Below are 15,659 nucleotides of genomic sequence, written 5' to 3' on the forward strand. Positions count from 1 at the left end.
TGGGAGCCCCAATGATGTCTGCCTTCCTCTCCTCTCTTTACAGAGCACTATGAGGGGGCCCTTCTTTCATTCATGATCCCCAAACATTTACTCACTATGTGCCAGGCACAGTGTCATGTAGGCCCTGGGAAATCCCTGTCCTCATGGAGTTTACAATCTGCTGGAGAGAAACAGTTACAACACGATGCTCAGTGCTCTGAAGGGCTTATCAACACATGGGTCTATGGGGCATCTAAGTTTGTCTTGGCAAGAGAGAGAAGGAAGACTTCATAGAAGCAGTAGATTCCTGAAGGAGGTGGCCCACAAAGATGAATAAGAACATTCCAGGCAGAGAAAATAACAGGCAAAGTCTCAGAGGTAAGCGAGTGTTTGATCCCTTTGGGAGACAGCAAGCAACTCAATTTGCTGGAGAATGGAGTTGGAGGAAAAGAGTTAGGAGAGAACGACTGGAGAGAAAAGTAGGATCCAGGTTATACAGGGCTTTGTAAATCTACTGAGATGTTTAGACTTTATCTTGAAAGTCAAGGGGAAAACACAGAAGTATTTTAAGCAGGAAGATAACATTGGTATCATTTTTCAGGTGAGCAAACTGAGGCTCAGAGAAGGGAAATGAGTATCCCAGGGTCACTGGGTCACTGCACGGCCTCTGTCGTGCAGAACTGGGCGTTGTCTTCCATGATTTGCCACAGGGTGGCTGGAACGCTGCCCCTGTCCAGCCTTTCCTAGTCCTTCCTGTTTCATAATTACTTACCATTTGTCTTTATAGCTCTGGGTCTTGGAATTAGGCATGTAAGCTCCCATTTACTGAGCAGTGCCTGCCACTACTCAGTGCTTTGGTGCTTCATCCTATTTCATGCTTTCTACAACTTTTATCAGCTCCGTTTTATGGATGAAGAAGTGGAAACTCAAAAGACCGGTTACCTGCTTGAGGTCATACAGCTAAGAAAAGGAGGGGCTTGGACCCTGATCTGTCTGATTTCCAAGCCCTGAGCTTAACCCACACTATCCTGGGAGGAAGGGTGTGGAATTCCCACTCCGAATATCTTCTCCGCAGGTGATAAATTCAGCAGGCCTCAGCTCAGGCCTCCAGGGGGAGCCCCAAGGTGAGTTTCAGGCTTGGGGTGGAGCTGGGAGTCTTCTCTACCTTTGCTGTGCTTAATTGCATTTTCCTCCAGTGGCAGGAAGAATAGCATCTCTAGGACCTGGGCTCCACCTAAAGCATCCTCTCAGGGACTCTGAGGAACAGGTACCCCATGTACCTCATGTACCCAAGAGCAATGGGAAGCTGTTGGGGGAGTGAAGAGTTGCCGAGCCCAGCTAATATGTCTCCTGCTTACCTTGCTCCAACTTCAGGGAGAAATGTGCTTCTGGCAAATAAAAGACCTGAAGGGCTCCCGGATCCCTGAGGGAGGGGCATGGGAAGGTGCTGCTTTTCTTCTGGGTTGAATTAGGAGTACAGGATCCTTACGGCCTCCATGGCATCTATTGGCAACATCAGTACTTCTCATCTTCTGCATGGCCTCTGAGTTTCTGTCCAGGCTACAGGCTCTTCCAGGCCAGTTAGGTCCTGGATATAGTTCCGGGAGCAGCCTTGGTAATGGGGTTCTGTTGAAAAAGTTGGGCCCTGTGTCTCAATGCTGTGTGCACACATGGGCTTCTGGCTGAGCCTAGACTGATGCCACCTAGGCCCAGCAGGCCCCAGATGTGGCCCTGCAGTTCTTCCTGGCCCAGGCACAGAGACAGAGACTGCGAGAACAGCACCAAATTTGGATCCAAGAGGAACTGAAGCATTTGGAACAGGAAGAGGAGAAAGTGGCAGGTGACCAGGTCAAAGACCTGGTGGCTGAAGAAGAGGTGAGGAGGGTCAAGTAGAGGACTTGAGCTCCTTCTGATCAGGCTGGGCACTGTGCTGGGGGCTGGGGTCCAGCATTAGTCACAACAGACGGGGCCATTCCCTCTCTCATGGCTTCCCAGCTTTAGGGGGATAGATGTGGCAATCCTCAGTGCTAAGTGCTGTGATGAGAGAGCTAAGGACTTGTGGGAACAAAGAGGTGTACCTGACCCAGGCTGGAATGGATCAGGGAAGATGGCATCTAAGCTGAGACCTAAAGGAAAAACAAATCAGCCAGAGGGGTTCACTAGACCCTGAGTTCCACAAGGGCAGTTTGTGCTCCTCATAGACGCACTCAGTAAATATAACTTGTTTGAACAAATTAAGAAACAAAACTCGTGTGCATGAGGGTGTGGGTGGAGGAGAGGGGTGGTGAAAGACCCATGTTCTGAGAGAGGATAGTATTGCATGATCAAAGGTCCAGAGGGAAGCAATGGCAAAATGGGTTCTGGGTATTGCAAATTGTCCATCTGGCTGGAGCCTGGTAGGTGCATGGTCAGAGGCAAGGTTAAAGAGACCAGTGTGTGCCATGTCTCTGGATCTGAACTTTACCCCAAGGATGATGGTGAACTGTTGAAAGGCATGTGTCATCTCAGCTCTGTCCCTCACTAGGCATGTGAATTTGGGCAAGTTAAGTCTCTTTTCTGATCCACTGTTTCCAAATCTGTAAAATGGCAACTACCCCATATGATTATCATCGGATAAAATGAGATACTACCCATGAAGTATTTACAACCAAGCTGGCACTCAGGTGGCACCCAACAAAGAGTATTATCATTGAAGGCCTCCAAGGAGAGGCAGAGATGGCACCGGAAGCAGACAGTGTTGAGACTCCAGCTGGAAGCCCTTCGGGCAGAGCGAGACGCTGCAGAGCAGGACCTGGTAGCCCTCTATGACCTGCATGTGCAGGCCGCCCGAGCCCAGACATGCCATGTGCTGCAGGTCAGTGGGGACAGAGGGCAAGCCTTGAGCTGGTTCCATGGCTGGCTGACTGACCGGCATTTCTGAATCTGGGCACAGGTATTCCAAGCCTGGCAACGGCTGTGCAAAGAGCAAACCATGACCACAGAACATCATCACTGCAGCCTGCTGGCTGGAGTCCTGCAAGACACCATCGACCTGGCCACAGAGAACCAGGAGCTCCGAGCCCAGAACCAGCAGCTTCGGCAGGGTGCAAAATGGGCTGGGGTCATGCTGGATCCTTGCCCTGGGAAGAAATCTGATCAGGAATCCTTCAGGAGCAGTTTCCCCTCTCCTCATTCTTAACGGTCCTAAAATGGAGAGGAAGTTGGGACCCAATAACCAAGCTAACTCTCATTATGGATAATCAATACCACCACTAACCAGGTCTCCTTGTATCAGTCCCTGCTAAGCGCCTAATATCCATTATTTCCTTTAGCCTTTTCTACTCTATATAACTGTAGGTACTGTTAGACTCCCTTTTCAGAGATAAGGCAACTCAAGCTAGGAGAGGTTAAGTAACTACCCAAAACAGTCTGCTAACGAGTGACAGAGCCAGAATTCAATTGGCTCTAATTGGCTACAGTTCTACACTGCAGACAGTAGTGGTTCACAAGCTGCAGCGTGCATCAGAATCAACTAAGGAGCTTATTTTAAAAACAAGAGAAAAAAGAGAAAAAGAGATTCCTAAACCCCACTCCCTAAGATTCTGCCTCAACAGGTCTAGGACTTTTTTTTGTTTGTTTTACAGGCTTACCAGGTATTCAACCAAGGGAGCAGGGCCTGACATTCCTTTGGCCATAAGAGCAGATGACAGGCAGGAATATCAGTGAGGGATCCAGAGGAAATTAGAATCAAAATCACACTGAGTCCTTAAGAGTTCTCTAGCCTAGAGTCCACAGTTTGTCCTGCTGGGCCCAGCACCTTCTATTCTCAAGACTCCCTCCAAATTCCCCAGGGCCCAAGTTTTGTGCTTCAGGAAAATTTCAAAAGCTCTGTGACATGGGGCCGGTCCCGTGGCCTAGTGGTTAAGTTCGCACACTCTGTTGCAGGCGGCCCAGTGTTTCGTCAGTTCGAATCCTGGGCGCGGACATGGTACCACTCATCGAGCCACGCTGAGGCGGTGTCCCACATGCCACAACTAGAAGGACCCATAACTAAGAAGATACAACTATGTACTGGAGGGCTTTGGGGGGAAAAAGGAAAAAAATTAAAAAAAAAAAAGTTCTGAGACAGAGAACAGTCTCAACTCCATGGAGCCCTCAGAGGAAATAATGCTGCTGGAAACAGTTGGGAGAAAACAGCCTTTTCTCCTGGTCTATAAGTTATTTCAGGATTAAGATACTCAGGACACCAGGGGAACAAAATGTTTGAGAAGAGCTATGCACCAGAGGAGACGCACGACAATCATGGTCGATTGTAGGTACCACCTACACCCCAGAACACTTTATTAATATCTTATTGCTTACGCAGTTAGAGACAGTGATTGAGCTATACAAGTTTCCCTGTGCCTGGTCCCAGGTCACTCTGTGTAGAGCTTCCCTAGGCTGTTGGGGGCTGGGACAACTGCTACGCTGGGGCAGGACCCGGGGGGAAGGATGGTACCTCCTAGGAGCCACAGAGGGGACAGTTGGCTTCAAGAGGGCCCTTGGGATGAGCAGAGGGGTCAGGAGTGTGGACTTAAGCCAGGGCCCAGGGGCAACATTCCCTGAGATGAGTCAAGCCCCAGCCCTCTCTGGGGTTTCCAGAACAAAGGCTGGCTGTGGAGAGCAGCACTGTGGGAGGGAGCAGGGGGCATTGTCTCCAGGTGCTCCTGGAGCTACGGCAGCTAGGCAGAGTGGCCTGGGTGATGGTGTGTAATCTGTGGCAACTGGGCTATCCTGCATGACAGTGGGAGGTGAGTATCCCTATAGGGGAGTCATGCACCGTAGCTGGGCCATGGCAGCCAGCACCAAGCCTGGGGGCAGTGGGTTTCCTAGGCAAGGAAAGCCAACTGTTGGCTCTGCCCCACTTTAAGCAATTGCATTCATGCAGGATGAGGCAGGGAATCTTCTCCATCAGGGATGGGGTCATTTCTCAGGTCTAGGTATTGACGCTCCTCCAATTCCTTGGTCTGGAAGAACTTGGGGGGGTTAAGCGTTTACTTAACCAAACCCACTCTTCAAGTCTCCCAGGGGTATGCCTTCACCCACCCACCTCTAGAGACTAACCCAGCTGCTCTCACTTCCCCAGCTTTTCTCACAAGGCACTTGTTACAGGGCTGCTGAGGTGAGAGGTGGGGAGGGCTGGGAGGTGACTCTGAGGGTGGCGTCCAATCTACAGGGTCAGGAGTCAGGGTAGAGGTGGTCAGGGACTAGCGGCTGCCATAGTACAGGCGCACAGCCAGGCCAATGAGCAGCGTGGCCAGGAAGAAGGCAGCTGTGAGCTGTAGCCGCAGCAGGGCTGCTGAGAGCATGGCATTGACCACTAGTGAGCAGGACACAACAAAGAGCCGTGTGATGCTGCTGCCATGCTTCATGACGGCTGACATGAGCAGTCCATTTAGTGCCTGGCTCAGCACCACGAGTGCTGCCCATCCTGAGAAACCCTCCAGGAGGCCTGGGCCGGGGCCGCCACCTGCATGCAGACCTAGGTTCAGGAGCACACCAAAGGTGTAGAGGAAGAGGTTCTGAAGGGCTAAGGGTAGCCGCTGCCGCTTCATGAGCAGTTCTGTGTACACGGATGACAAGCCTGAGATGAGGCAGTACACGACGAGGAGCAGCAGTCCTAGTGGAGTGATATGCAGGGGCATGGGGCTGGCAGCAGCTGCTGGAGGGGGCCCAGAAGGGAGGTTCCCAGGGTTCTGGAGGCCACCAGCTGCATAGCAGACCCCTGCTGCCATGAGCAGCAGCAGTGCTAAGCCCTGGCGTGCAGAGAGGCGGTGTCGGAGGCAGAGGCAGTAGAACAGGGCCGTGCTTCCAATCTTGAGATTGCTCAGTACTTGGTAGGTGCTGGGGTCCATGTAACGTTGAAGATAGATCACCAGGTTGTTGTTAGCGCCGTAGAGCAGGGCTGATAGTGCAAAGGGGACAGCCTGGCGCCAGGGTGGGGCCCCCCGGGGCCATGCCTGCCAGCCCACCAGGAAAGGAAAGGTACACAAGAGCAGCTTGGTCAGCTCAGTCAGCAGCACAGCTGAGGAGGGCCGGAAGGGCACTCGGCCGTCCACACGGCACAGTGCCAACAATGGGGCATGGGCACCATACATAGCAGTGGACAGGAGTAGCATCAGGGTCCAGCGGGCCTGTCTGGGACGGCCCAGGCCTGGCATACCCCCATCCTCTACACTCATGCCCACACCAGACCCCGGGTGGCCTGTGTAAATGGCAAGAGGCAGTGGGGATTGTGACACATTTGGGGAAAATCAAGTTATGGAGCCAGCTCCCAGGAGGGAGGAGCCATGGTACATCACCAGAGAGAATACTGAGGATCAGAGTCAGCTGCAAACTCCACAATCAGGGCTGGAAGAGGGGCTGCTGGCCCTAGAAGCTGCAGTCTTGGGCCCAGTCCCATGGGGTTAGGGAGGGAAGGAGTCCAGGGTGCTGGCTGAAGAGCCACTGTCCACCCTCTTCAGGAAGGGAAGCAAGGATGAAGGTGGCAGGAAAGTTGGAGACAGCAAACAGGTGATAGCCGAGGAAGCCAGGAATGGTGTCTGTGCTCGAAAGACCTCCACCTGCAGGCCCCAGGTGCTCATCCTGCCTCCCCCATGGCATCCAGAGCTAGTCAGGCCCTTTGCGCAGTGACCGCAGATAGTCCCTTAATGTCTTCTCCACATTGGGCACAGCATATGCCTGAGCTGCGTAGATGCCAGTGCAGGTGCCCACGGCAAAGCCCAATACTGCTGATGCCCTCAGTTTCGCCACCACATAGCCAGCCAGGAAGCCCTTGAGGAATGGGGAGGACAACAGCGAGCCATCCTGTGGAGGAAGATGCAGGAGGAAACTGAGCTAGGCTCAAGTCCTTTTCTCTAACCAGGAGCTACTCGAGCTGGGCTTAGCGTGTCCCACCACCTGCTTCTCCTTACTCTGGAAAGCTGGAGAATTCTCTCCAAAGATTTTCTCAAGGGTCTGGAGGCAGAAAAAGAACCTAGGAGTCCTGATCACACAATCTTAGAACCCTGGGCTTAGAACACTCCAACCACAGAACCCTACGGTCATAAGGCCACAAATGTCCCCGAGGAATCTGACCCCTGCCCGCTTCTCTAGTCTCATTTCCTAGCATGTTCCCCCACTACTGCAGCCAAAGCAAACTGCTTTCAGCCCTCATGTTCATCATGCTACCTCCCACCACAAGGGCCTTGCATATGCTGTTTCATTTGCCTGGAATGTCCCCTCTTCCCCTCTTCTAGTTAACCCCTATTTAAGACCCTAGTTTAAGCACCATTTTCTCAGGGAAACTTTCCCTGGGGTCACAGAGAACAGGCCCTCAATAACCATTTGCTGAATAAATCTCCACCACCCACTTAAAAGCATATTGGGCCATGAAGCCTAAGCGGGAGTGGGGGGCAGGCGCAGCTTTACCTGGCCCACACCACTGTTGACTTCATCTTCCACACGCCGCTGCAGGCTCTCCAGCTGGTCCTTGAGAAACGCCAAGTCCTTAAGCTTGGGCAGAGAATCCTAGGACGAGGGAGAGGCTGGTTCCAGCAGACAGATCCAGCCCCATTCCCCGTTCAAGTCTATCAGAGGCTCGGGATGGGGGTAACGGGGTGAGCCTGAGAAACCTCTTCCTATAATACATTCCTGAGATGACAGTGGTCAAGCAAGAAAGGCACTGAAAAGTACAGAATTCACATGGGGGCCAGGGAGGCGGTGACAGATGGGATATGCATCAGTAACTTAAAATAACCCTTACAAAAATTTTATAGAGCAAGCCTATAAGCGTGTAGGGGAGGCAGGAAGGGCAGCTAGGAGACCTTCAATCAGGAAAGCACTAGGGGCTGGCCAGGTGGCACAGCGGTTAAGTTCCCACGTTCTGCTTCGGTGGCCCAGGGTTCGCTGGTTCGGATCCCAGGTGTGGACATTACACCACCTGTCAAGCCATGCTGTGGTAGGCGTCTCACATATAAAGCAGAGGAAGATGGGCACGGATGTTAGCTCAGGGCCAGTCTTCCTCAGCAAAAAGAGGAGGGTTGGCAGCAGTTAGCTCAGGGCTAATCTTCCTCAAAAAAAAAAAAAAAAAGGAAGGAAAGCACTAATGATTCGACTATAAGCTACCTGAAAGTGGTGACCAGTCTGTCTTGTCTGTGTCCCGAGGCTTAACACAGGGACTGGCAAGTACGTAGTAAATGTGTGAGTGGTGCTGAACTTCCAGACCAATGGTGAGTAATGGCCCGAGCCGAGGCAGTTTCCTGGACAATCTCGGGGCAGATCTGATTTCTGCCTGGGCTCCTCCTCATTTCCTCGCAAGGCCATCCCAAACTGAAATGTGTGGCTGTATGCGCGCGGGGCGGGAGGCGGAGGGAGCGGGGGCAGCGGGGAATGGCTGTCTGTAGGAGTATAGATAAATGAACTGAGTGATTTTGATCGCATGTAAGTATGAAATGCAGTGTCTGCGCAAGGGAGTGTTTGAATGAGAGAATGAGTGTCCGTGTGAACTGGAAACATCGTGTCTCTAGGAGGAAAACTTCGAGGGCAGGTAATGGAGCAGAGAGAGGAATAAGTCAGAGCGAAAGTGTCTGAGCGTGTGCGAGTACTCAGAGACCGTGACGGTCCCCGGGGAAGGGAACGCCTGGGGAATCCCCGGCTCCGCTTGCCTCGCTGAGGCACTCTACAACCCACCGTTGAGGCAGTCTACAGGAGCAAAAGTCCGCCCCCAGGGGAAACAAGGGGTACCCTACCCATGAGCCGCTCCACGGTCTTCTCTCCCCAGGCCTAAAAAGGCGTGAACACCACACCCGACTGGACATCACCCCCACGTTCACTCACCTTGTCATCCGCCATTTTCCCCGCTGAACTTGTTGCGCAGGCGCAGCCCCGCCTCCCTCCTGTCAAGGGTTACGGCCATCTTTACTGAGGGCGGAGGCACTTCCGGGGCATTTTTGGAAAGGGTGGAGGCGCTTCCCTGATGGCCAAGCTTTGGAGGTCTCCTTCTGGCAGATACTACCACGTGACCCGTCCCGTCGCGTCCGGGGCTTTGTGTGTGCGCGCGCACACAACTTGGGCGCAATGATCTCACCCGTGCGCGTGTGCGCGCGACGCACATTCGCTTGGCCAGTCTTCCGCCGCTTGGTGTGCTCACGGTTGCGGCGTGATGTCAGCCGGTGCGCTGGCGGCCGTTCGTCTCGCCCGGACTCACGCACGGAAACGCGCACTCACTCGGGGATCCGGACGGCTGTTTACCCGCGCCACCCCTCGGCGAGCGGCGCTGCCCACGCCGGTTCTTTCCCGCCCCCGGGACCCGGCCCCTGCCCCGCCGCGTATTTGTGCGGCGCCGGCTGGCCCGGCAGACTCCGGCGCAGAGGCTGGGCGTGTAGGCGCAGCACCTCCAGAGGTCGAGCTGGGCTGAGAGTACACGCCGGCGTAGGCCGGCGGGGACGCAGCTGGGGCTATGCTGGGCAAGGATTACATGCTGGCCATCATTCTGGTCAATTGCGATGGTGTGCATGGAGGGGTCGGATGGGAGGACTGGGAGCTGATGGGGGAGGTGGGGGCTCGAAAGGCTACCACTAGGCTCAGAGACAGGGAGGGGAGCACGTCTCGGGGTGAGGACCAGGGGACAGATGAACCCTGATCTTTGCAATGCAGTATCCAAGATTGGGAGCCTGGACCCTCAGACTGCACCTCCGGGTTAAGGGTTGTCCTCTTTGGGATGGAAGAAGGATTATGACAGGGTGCTATTCTGAAGCCCCGAATATGCCCTCCCTCTCCAATCCCATGTTCCCCCTCCCCATCTCGTGTTCCTGTAGATGATTTGTGGGGGGACCAGAGTCTGGAGGGAGAACCAGGCCTGCCCCCTGGCTGGAGGAAGATCCACGATGCTGCAGGTACTTACTATTGGCACGTACCCAGCGGTAGCACCCAGTGGCAGCGCCCAACCTGGGAGCCAGGAGATGCGGAAGATCCAGGCACGGTAGGTAGAGTGTGATGAGGGGGCCTGAGCCCATGTGTGGACCTAGGCCTGCTGCTACACTGACCTAGCCCCCTCTCTACAGAGGACGGAGGGAATTTGGGGACTTCGGCCCCCCAAGGGGAGATCCTTCTCCAGCCTGGAGAGCTCACTGGACCAGAGGTAACAGGGATAAGCCAGGCAAAATGAAAGGCTTGGGGTTCCATGGCACTCAAAAGATGGAGCTGGATCTACAAGTCTGCTTTCCAGCCCAGATTCTGGACTCTGTCCCATGTTTAGAGCTCTGTTCTGTGTTCTTGCCTTTGTCCCATGTTCTTGACTCAATATTTTGAGTTTTGTCATTTGTTCCAAGCTTTGTTTTTTGCTATGTGTTCTTTTCCATATTCTGGGTCCTAATCTATCATGTTCCACACCTTGGCCATTGTCCTAGCCTCAGCCCATGGAGGTTCCTATCCTATATTGCAGAGTCTCTTGTCCAGATTTGGGGCTCTGGTCCACATTTTGGATGCTGCTCTACGTTTGCAACTATTATTCTATGTCTTGTGTCCTGAATTTTTCTTCAAAGTCTAAGCCCCCTCTATGTTACATTGACTTAGTATGTCCTGGGCCCTGTCCTGCTTTGGTTTTGTATTTTGGACACTATATTCTGAGTCTTATCCCACATCTTGTGCCCATTAAGTAGTCTGGGCCTCACAAATGTTGCTTCTGTAGGAGGTGTGGTCCTCTTACCAGCTCTGCTTTCTTCCAGTAACTCTCTCTCCTGGTATGGTGAGGAATCCTACATCCAGAGTGTGGAGCCAGGGGCTAAGGTAGTGACTTGGGCCTGAGGGCCAGCTCAGGGCATTGGGGAGGGTCCCAGGGAAACATCAGAGTCGGATTGGGCTAGGCAGAAGTGATAAAGGGTGAAGGAAGTGGGTATCAGAGGGTTTATATATGTGGAGCCTGTGGCACCTCCCACCCTACTCCACGCCTACTCACTCAGGGCCCTCCTGTCCTTTCCCCCAACCCATCAGTGCTTTGCAGTCCGCTCTCTGGGCTGGGTAGAGGTACCCGAAGAGGACCTGGTACCAGGGAAGAGCAGTATCGCAGTCAATAATTGCATTCAGCAGCTGGCCCAGACCCGCAGCCAGAGCCAGTCCCCAGATGGTGCCTGGGGTGAGGTGAGCTGGCTGGCCTTTCAAGGGGTTCAGCCCAGGGTCCAGCAGAGGTAGTTGTCCCTGAATTGCCTGTTCTCTATGGCAACCACTTTTATCTGAGCTCTGGGCTGACCTCTCTTTGGCAGGGTCAGAATATGCTGATGATCTTGAAGAAGGATGCCATGAGCCTAGTGAATCCCCTGGACCACAGTCTGATCCACTGCCAGCCTCTGGTGCACATCCGTGTATGGGGTGTGGGCAGCTCCAAGGGCCGGTGAGGACCCCTACATCTCTCTAAGTGAGACTTGCTCATCCCTCCCCCCTGAAGGCTGTGATCCCTACTGATGCTAATCCCCTGTACTTGAACCCCTGGACACAGATCCTCTGACAAGGACCCAAGCTCTGCCTCCCCTGCCTGGTCCAGACTTGGTTGGGGAGGGTGGGCTCAGCTCAGCAGGGACGAATAGGGGAGAGCCTGAGAGGCTGGGCTGATTCTCTCCTGTGCTCCCACATGCTTCCGGAACAGTGACAGGTGAGTGACAGCCAGGTGCCTGGAACCCCAGCCCTGATCTCCCTTTTCCATCCCTGCCATGTCCCTTGCCTAACTTTCCAGCCTCCTATAGGCACTACAGGCTCCTGCCCCTATCCAGCCTCTACCCCAGCCCGATTTCTGCCCCTGCCCCAGCCCCATCTCTGACCCTGCCAGGGACTTCGCTTTTGTGGCGGGTGACAAAGACAGCTGTATGCTCAAGTGCCATGTGTTCCGCTGTGACGTCCCTGCCAAGGCCGTTGCCAGTGCCCTGCATGGGCTCTGTGCCCAGGTAAGGCCAGGAGTGGGACAGGGAATGTGGATGTGAAGCAGGGTCTGAATTGCCAAGGTGGTTGGGGCAGGGTGGTATTGGCTCCCTTACCGCAATTCCCTTCTCCCTGTGCCTCATGCTGCCTGCATTATGTTTCAGATCTTGTCAGAGCGAGTAGGGGTCAGTAGTGATTCCCCTTGCTGCTCCCTAGACCCCATCTCTCCTGAAGACCTGCCACGGCAAGGTATGGGGAGGGAGATGCTGCATTGCAGCAGTAGGCAACTGGTAAAAGATGGGATGGGGGTTCTGGTTATTTAGTACTTCTCTGGAGATAGGGGACTCCTGAGGTGTCCTTGTCCCAGGGATCCCAAGCCCTAAATTGGAGAAGCATCCATGGCCTTCCTTCTCCTAGCTCCAGTTCTCTCAGAAGGGTGAGGAAAGGGGTCATTGAATAATGCCCAGTCCAACTTGGTGTATATATTTCAGTGGAGCTGCTGGATGCTGTGAGCCAGGCTGCTCAGAAGTATGAGGCACTGTACATGGGGACCCTGCCAGTCACCAAAGCCATGGGTGAGGACTGAGTGGGCTGGAGGGAGTGGGCTGCATAAGGCAAGGGGAACGTGGGTTAGGTAGGATCTACCACTGTTTCTCAGAGTGCTCCCATGGCCCTGTCCAGCTTGGGATGTATCACCCTTCCCAACTCAGGATTTGAATCCTAGCCCTTTGTGTTCCCATCTCTCTGAATCCCAAGTCAGTGAGAGGGGCTTAGACACTCCCTGCAGATCCTTTCTTTCTTTACATCTGGGAGACACCATGGTGGGCATGTTCCCATAGGCATGGATGTGCTGAACGAGGCCATTGGTACCCTCACCACGCAGGGGGACCGGGATGCCTGGGTCCCTGCCATGCTCAGTGTGTCTGACTCTCTCATGACTGCACATCCCATTCAGGTATCAGCCAGAAGAAGGTGAAATTGGGGGTTCTGGAGGGGTGGGCAGGGATGCTGAGGGGTCATGGCTTGCCGCTGGAAGTGCTCATTGGGTCCAGCCAGTGCCTGGCCCTCTAGTGACTAGGTCTGGTGTGGGCAGGCAGAAGCTGGTGCAGAGGAGGAGCCACTGTGGCAGTGCCTGGTGCGACTTGTGACCTTTATTGGTGTTGGCCGTGACCCACACACCTTTGGCCTCATTGCCGACCTGGGCCGTCAGAGCTTCCAGTGCGCGGCTTTCTGGTGCCAGCCCCATGCAGGGGTACTCTCCGAAGCTGTGCAGGCTGCTTGCATGGTGAGTTAGGAGTGGGAATGGGTGGGTGGGTCTGCCCTGCAGCTGCTCTGTACTGGTGACTGGAGCTCAGGATCGGCAACCTCTCCAGAGATCACAAACACAAATTCCAGGGATGACTTTTGTTTAGTAGTATTTTATATTTGGCCCTCATGCTGTTTTTACTAAGTTTGAGTTAGTTGCCAATATTTAAAGGCCAGAACATTTCACATAATTGCTATTCCTGTTTTTCTAGAATATCAGCAGCTCTGACACTGGGTCCACATATAAATTTCGACATTCAGCTGGAATTGTGTAGGAGCTGTGCCCTGTAGGGTGGGCACTGTCTTTCCTGTTTGTCTCATTTAGGTTATTTCCTGATAATTTGTCGGTATTTGAGTGTGGGATGCCTGCACTCTGTTAGTTCAGCTCACTCATTCACTCAACAAATACAAGTGCCTGCAGAGTCCCAGGGACCATACTTGACCTTGGGAATTCACTGGTATAGAAGGCACAGCCTTTGCCCTCACAAAACACTTAGGTTAGACCAGAGACAGACCAAAAAGAAGTTGTACACCACAGGATGATGGAGACGGCAGCTTCAGGTTCAAGAAGGCTACCTGAAGGAGGTGATAGAAAACTGAGAGGTGAAGATCCAAGGAGGAAGTTAGCCAGGTGAAGGGGAGTGGGACCAAAAGTGTGCCAAGTATGGGGAACCCCAGCTGTGAAAGTGAGAGAGAGGTTAGTGGATTAGAGTATCTGAAAGAACCTAGTGTATCTGGAGTGCAAGGGGGCTGGAGTGAGAGATGGGGGCAGAAAAAATGGCAGAAACCAGGTCATGGAAGAACTTACATGTCAGGGTGATGAGTTTATTTTACCCCGAGGCACTCTGAGCCATTTAAACGTTTTGAGCAGGACAGTGAAGTCAGGTTTGTAGATTAGGAAAACCCATTAAATATGGGTGAAAGATTTGAAAGACACAAGAGAAGCAGGAAGACCCAGGTTTAGGACCCGGTTGAGTTAAAGTGAGAGAAGATTGGGGCAGTTGCATTGGGAATGGAGTTTGGATTATAGACCCTCCCTTTGACCAGGGAATCCTCTTTGCCAGGGCAGGTCTACTCCAGTGAGAGATGTAGGTGAGTCACCATAGTGACAGGTGTGGTTAAGAGCACAGGCTCTGCAGAGAGACAGAACGAGGTTTGAATCTCAGTTCTATCATTTTTTGGCTAGGTGACCTTGGGCAAGTCATGTATTCTCTTTGAATCTCAACTTCCTTATTTGCAAAAGGTGGATAATACCATCTGATAAATAACTGTGGATTAAGTTAGATTATACAGAGTATTTAGCAAAGTGTCCAGCCCTCCTTAAATACTCAGTAAATGTCAAGTTTTATGTTTTTGTTATTGAGCTACCTGGGACTGCTACAGGGGCTCCAGACGTGGCAGACTACTGGCTTCTTATCAGACTGAAGCCTTGGCCAGTTCCCCTGTCCTGCAGAAGCTTTCACAGAGTCCAGGGGCAGAAAGGAGTCGGATCCTCACATTCCCCTTCTCCCTAGGTTCAGTACCAGAAGTGTCTTGTGGCCTCTGCAGCTCGAGGCAAGGCCTGGGGTGCCCAGGCCCGTGCCCGCCTGCGCCTCAAGCGGACCAGCTCTGTGGACTCCCCAGGAGGTCCCCTGCCTCTCCCCCTCCTCAAAGGAGGGGTTGGGGGTGCTGGGGCAGCTCCTCGAAAGCGGGGTGTCTTCTCTTTTCTTGATGCCTTCCGGCTGAAACCTTCTCTGCTCCATATGCCCTAAATTGCTCTGGGAGGACTGGGGAAGGAGGCTCTGGGTCCATGCCCAACTCTGTACCCCTTCATTCCCTAGGGGCTTGCAGCCTCTTACCCGTTGGAGCCTTCTCTGCCTGCCCCTCCAATCTTGCCCATCCTCTATTTATTGCCCTATTTATTAATTGTTTATATGGATGATTGAGAGGCCTTCCACCACATTCTAGGCCCTTGGCACACCTTTCCCTGGGTCCCTGTGTTCCTTGCCCCTGTCCAGCCCTGGACAGTTGGCTCTACCTCAGCAACACTTTATAGCAAAATCAGTACAAATAAAAATCCCTCAGTGACCTCACTGGGCGTGAGTGTATTGGGCCTGGGACAGGGTTGGGGGTTAACCTGTGTGGGGTGAGTGTCTGTCTGTGCTTGGTGTTGGTGGCTGCCAGTAATCACATGAAGGCATTAGTATGATGGAAATGTGACTTCATTCATTCAACAAATATATTTTCTAAGGTCGTCTTTGTGCCAGGCACTAAACTAGGCACTGGGGATGTAATAAAATTGTCAGGGTTTCCACCTTCTGAGATTATCAGAAGGGGAGACGAACAAAAGTCAAATAGACAAAACAGAAAATAATATGTAGTACAACCAGGAGATCTCCGAGGGTCGTGGGAGCTCAGGTGAAACACTTAACCTGGGCTTTGGCATTACTAGGCTTCATGAAGGGTTGACATCTGGGTGCTCAAAGAAG

The 15,659-nt window shown here is 53.1% G+C and overlaps 3 protein-coding genes across 3 annotated transcripts; 1 reads left to right on the forward strand and 2 right to left on the reverse strand.

Moving 5' to 3' along the window:
• Positions 1 to 4,258: 4,258 nt before the first annotated feature.
• Positions 4,259 to 6,179, reverse strand: SLC35A4 (solute carrier family 35 member A4). The gene has a single exon (XM_044780609.2). The coding sequence runs from the start codon at positions 6,177 to 6,179 to the stop codon at positions 5,205 to 5,207; it is 975 nt and encodes a 324-aa protein (XP_044636544.1). The 3' UTR covers positions 4,259 to 5,204.
• Positions 4,259 to 8,924, reverse strand: LOC106823764 (SLC35A4 upstream open reading frame protein). The gene is made up of 3 exons (XM_014829635.3): positions 8,815 to 8,924; positions 7,408 to 7,506; positions 4,259 to 6,804 (listed from the first exon to the last, which is right to left on the reverse strand). The coding sequence occupies exons 1-3, from the start codon at positions 8,827 to 8,829 to the stop codon at positions 6,607 to 6,609; spliced, it is 312 nt and encodes a 103-aa protein (XP_014685121.1). The 5' UTR covers positions 8,830 to 8,924; the 3' UTR covers positions 4,259 to 6,606.
• Positions 8,886 to 15,263, forward strand: APBB3 (amyloid beta precursor protein binding family B member 3). Its single transcript, XM_014829633.3, has 12 exons — positions 8,886 to 9,485; positions 9,795 to 9,958; positions 10,041 to 10,117; positions 10,704 to 10,764; positions 10,969 to 11,115; positions 11,238 to 11,365; positions 11,798 to 11,912; positions 12,051 to 12,135; positions 12,378 to 12,461; positions 12,726 to 12,841; positions 12,980 to 13,171; positions 14,706 to 15,263. Exons 1-12 carry the CDS (start codon positions 9,437 to 9,439, stop codon positions 14,940 to 14,942), a joined length of 1,455 nt encoding a protein of 484 aa, XP_014685119.2. The 5' UTR covers positions 8,886 to 9,436; the 3' UTR covers positions 14,943 to 15,263.
• Positions 15,264 to 15,659: the final 396 nt, after the last annotated feature.

This window comes from Equus asinus, chromosome 9 (assembly GCF_041296235.1).
Source record: "Equus asinus isolate D_3611 breed Donkey chromosome 9, EquAss-T2T_v2, whole genome shotgun sequence".
Classification (NCBI taxonomy): Eukaryota; Metazoa; Chordata; class Mammalia; order Perissodactyla; family Equidae; genus Equus; species Equus asinus.

Bases quoted from the DNA above. Each gene is read 5' to 3' on its own strand.
- SLC35A4 (XM_044780609.2), bottom strand. From the start codon at position 6,179: ATGAGTGTAGAGGATGGGGGTATGCCAGGCCTGGGCCGTCCCAGACAG.
- LOC106823764 (XM_014829635.3), bottom strand. The intron at 6,805-7,407 runs GTAAAGCTGCGC...CTTCCTCCACAG, and splicing joins TCAACAGTGGTGTGGGCCAG to GATGGCTCGCTGTTGTCCTC.
- APBB3 (XM_014829633.3), top strand. From the start codon at position 9,437: ATGCTGGGCAAGGATTACATGCTGGCCATCATTCTGGTCAATTGCGAT. The intron at 9,959-10,040 runs GTAGGTAGAGTG...CCCTCTCTACAG, and splicing joins ATGCGGAAGATCCAGGCACG to AGGACGGAGGGAATTTGGGG. The intron at 11,913-12,050 runs GTAAGGCCAGGA...ATTATGTTTCAG, and splicing joins TGCATGGGCTCTGTGCCCAG to ATCTTGTCAGAGCGAGTAGG.